At 53.6% G+C, this 2940-nt stretch overlaps 1 protein-coding gene across 1 annotated transcript in view; it reads right to left on the bottom strand.

Annotated features, from left to right (window-relative positions):
• YJU2 (YJU2 splicing factor homolog) overlaps positions 1-2940 on the bottom strand; it is a 6669-nt gene that overhangs the window by 2429 nt on the left and 1300 nt on the right. The window contains exons 2-6 of the mRNA XM_009636741.2: positions 2514-2614; positions 2043-2187; positions 1562-1696; positions 1024-1205; positions 384-504 (exon numbers count right to left, since the gene is read on the bottom strand). Of these exons, the coding sequence (XP_009635036.1) occupies positions 384-504; positions 1024-1205; positions 1562-1696; positions 2043-2187; positions 2514-2614 (684 nt within the window). The remainder of the gene's footprint in view (positions 1-383; positions 505-1023; positions 1206-1561; positions 1697-2042; positions 2188-2513; positions 2615-2940) is intronic.

The raw sequence follows: 2940 nt of genomic DNA, 5'->3' as shown, positions 1-2940 counted from the left end.
GTGGCAGGGGAAGGGGAACGGTTAGGCTTGATGATCTTAAAGGGCTTTTCCAACCTAAACAATTCTATGAAATTGTGCCTGAAGTATGACCAAGGCATAAGCAAGCCTGTCCTTTTCAAGCTGAAAGGGCAGCCACATCCTGAGTGAGGAAGGGGGCAGCTCCCTCCCAGCCTTTGTCAGCAGACATGGTCTAAAACCACCAACTGATCCCTGTCTCCTTTCAGCTCGGTGCACAGGGACACAGGCTTTCTAAGCTGCTCATGCGTGACGGGCATTAGGGCGCCAGCATCGCAGGGAAAGAAGGAACAACACGCAGCCAGGGACAGCAGATTTGGTTTGGGGGAAGAGGTGCAGTGGGCGGAAGAGCCTCTGCCCCCACTCACCTCTTGCAAGATGTCCGTAGGTTTAATTTTTGCCACAGGCTTCGTGCGTGATTTTGCAGGCTCTTCATCAGAGTCGGAGTCTACCAGCAGCCGCTGGTTCTGGGCCTGCTCCAGCATAGCTCTGCAAGGAGAGAGGTCGGGCGCAGAGGGTTAGAGCTGGCTGCGTTCCACCGCCGCGCTGGCCGTGCACCGTGCCTGCACTGTTTGCTTTAGGGGAGCTGGAACTCAGCAGCAGTGCAATGGGATCCACCTTCTCGGGTACTTTTTAAGAAGTCACGTTGAAGCAATTCCTGAATATTGACAGCACTGATCCCTGCAGCCTCAGCCAGGAACTCTCTCTCCACACCAGGACTCTTCTCAGGGGGAGTCAGGCTCCTGCAGCAGCCTGGATCACCCCCACCAGATGGGCCAGTGATACCAAAACCGCTCTGCCTCCCTAAATGCTTTTTGCCATGACAAACTGTCCCCAATCTCCTCACAGCCCACTCAGGACTACATCCCACCCACATAACTCCTATGAACTCAAGGCCCTCAGGCAGGGCCCTCTCAGGGTGCTGAGGAAAGGGTGAGATGCAGCCCTGCCTGGCCAGGGCCAGCATGGCTGATTTCACGTGCCCGTGAATGCTTCCAGCCCACTCACTTAATCTCTTGCTCATCCTCCTCTTGCTCCTTGCGCTTCTGCTCCTCCTCGTACTCCTTATACTGCTTCAGCATGGCCTCAAAGTCCACGTTTGCCTGGCGCTGGTTGAGTTCCTTCAGCTCCTGCAGGTTCTCCAGGACCTCCATCTCCAACTTGGAGTCCTTGGTTCGATTCTCCAGGACCTGGGTGACCAGAGGGAAGCCGGACTTATGTGAGGTAGCAGAGCCTGCCAGGAATCTTGAACATGGCCTCCCCACTCAGTACAGGGTAGGAAGCACTGAGAGGATCATAATCATCCTCATTTTGGGGTCTTAATAGGACAGGAAAAACTGGGGCAGGATGCAGCCTGTCACAAGTTCCAGCACAAGAGGAAACCTCCTGAGGGCAGAGAGTTGACTCCTGCCCGTCCAGAGCACAGCAATATCTCGGGAGCCTGAAGAACTACACTTACGGTTACATAGTCACCTGCTTTGCTGGGGAAAGCCAGCCAAGGCAGGAGAGAGGTTTGTCTTCTGCAGAGAAGGGCACATTCTCGTACCTTCATGGGATTGTTGAGCTCTTCCTCTTCCCTCTCCTTCTGCATTCTTTTCTCCTCCTCCTCCAAGAGCTTCTCAGCTTGGAAGTTGCGAGTGGCACCATGCTCCATAGTGTAGTCTGTGTTCTCAGGATCTGTCTAAGGAAGAAAAAAGACAACAAAATCATTGTACTGGGGCAATCCTGCTCCAGCCATCCTGTGGCTGCTTCCAGAGCCACATGCAAGTGTTTCCTAGTTTAATTCACATCACAGAGCAGACAATTGTCCATGGCGTCTTGTTCTGCTCCAGCTAATGTGCTGCAGCCCACGGATGGGCAAGACATTTCAGAACTACAAACAGCCATGGAAAGAGAAGATGCACCAAAAACGCACATGCTCAAACTAGGTCTTTGCTGGGACACGCCTTTCCCGTGGGATTAGCACCCAGTCAGGTCTACAGCCTCCCCAGAAAGTGAAAGCACAGAAAATACAGAATGTATTTCACCTTGAAAGTGATCTCTGCCAGGCAACGTGTGCACTTGATGTAGAAGCGGAAGATGGGGAGTCCCAGGTACACCTCATTCTGAACAGTCTCCTTACGGGCGTTAAACTTCTTCCCCTTATAGATGTATTCACCACACGTCTTGCATCTAGAAGAGGAGAAAGAAAAGTCCATAACACGTTGAAAAAAGGGAACAAACAGACCAAGAAAAGTCCAAGTGATTTTTGGGCCATGTCAGCTCAGGTTCTGAGCAATGGTTATTTTCTCCTTTGGAAATTCAGTACCTGCTCTTCAAACAACCCCCGAATCACCCACAGCCTGTCTTCCCTCTCCTTCACCCCTTTGTTTTTGGTCTGTGTCACCTCTAACGGCTGCTGGCAGCAGCTCCCCTGCAGTGTATGGAGGCAAAACAATTCCTAAGCAAACTCATCTCTTCTACAGCTGCTTCCTTCCGACCAGTACAGCCGCTCTTACCGCATGTTGAAGGGGGCCATGAGCCGCACCACATACTGTCGGTCCTTTGGGAGTTTGAGCTTTGGGATCTTAGCAGGATCGAAGTCTGGCGGGTAGTATTTCTACAAAGACAGAGCAGAGACATGTGTGTGCTGGGCACAGCAGCCTCAGGCAGCAGCTCCACTCAGCAGGAGCCAGCATGTCCCCACTAACCAGGCATGGTCTCAAGTGCTAAACACTCCGTCTGCCACCCCCTGCCAGAGCCAGGCATTGGGATTTGTCTGTCTGTCTTGTCAGTCTGTCCTCAGCCCCAGGCCCCCCTTGCATGATTTTAGGGCCTAACCCTTTTGCCCCTGCCAGCCCCCTCCCAGCGCTGCCAGGAGCCCCAGCCTGGGGATCCCCACCCCAACCGCCGCCCCCCCCCCCACCCTGAGCGCCCCCACAGGGC

This window comes from Egretta garzetta, unplaced genomic scaffold, assembly GCF_000687185.1.
Source record: "Egretta garzetta isolate BGI_Z169 unplaced genomic scaffold, ASM68718v1 scaffold4, whole genome shotgun sequence".
In the NCBI taxonomy this organism is placed as follows: Eukaryota; Metazoa; Chordata; class Aves; order Pelecaniformes; family Ardeidae; genus Egretta; species Egretta garzetta.
Note: the sequence above shows the minus strand (reverse complement) of the source record. Positions and strands in the feature narration are given on the sequence as shown.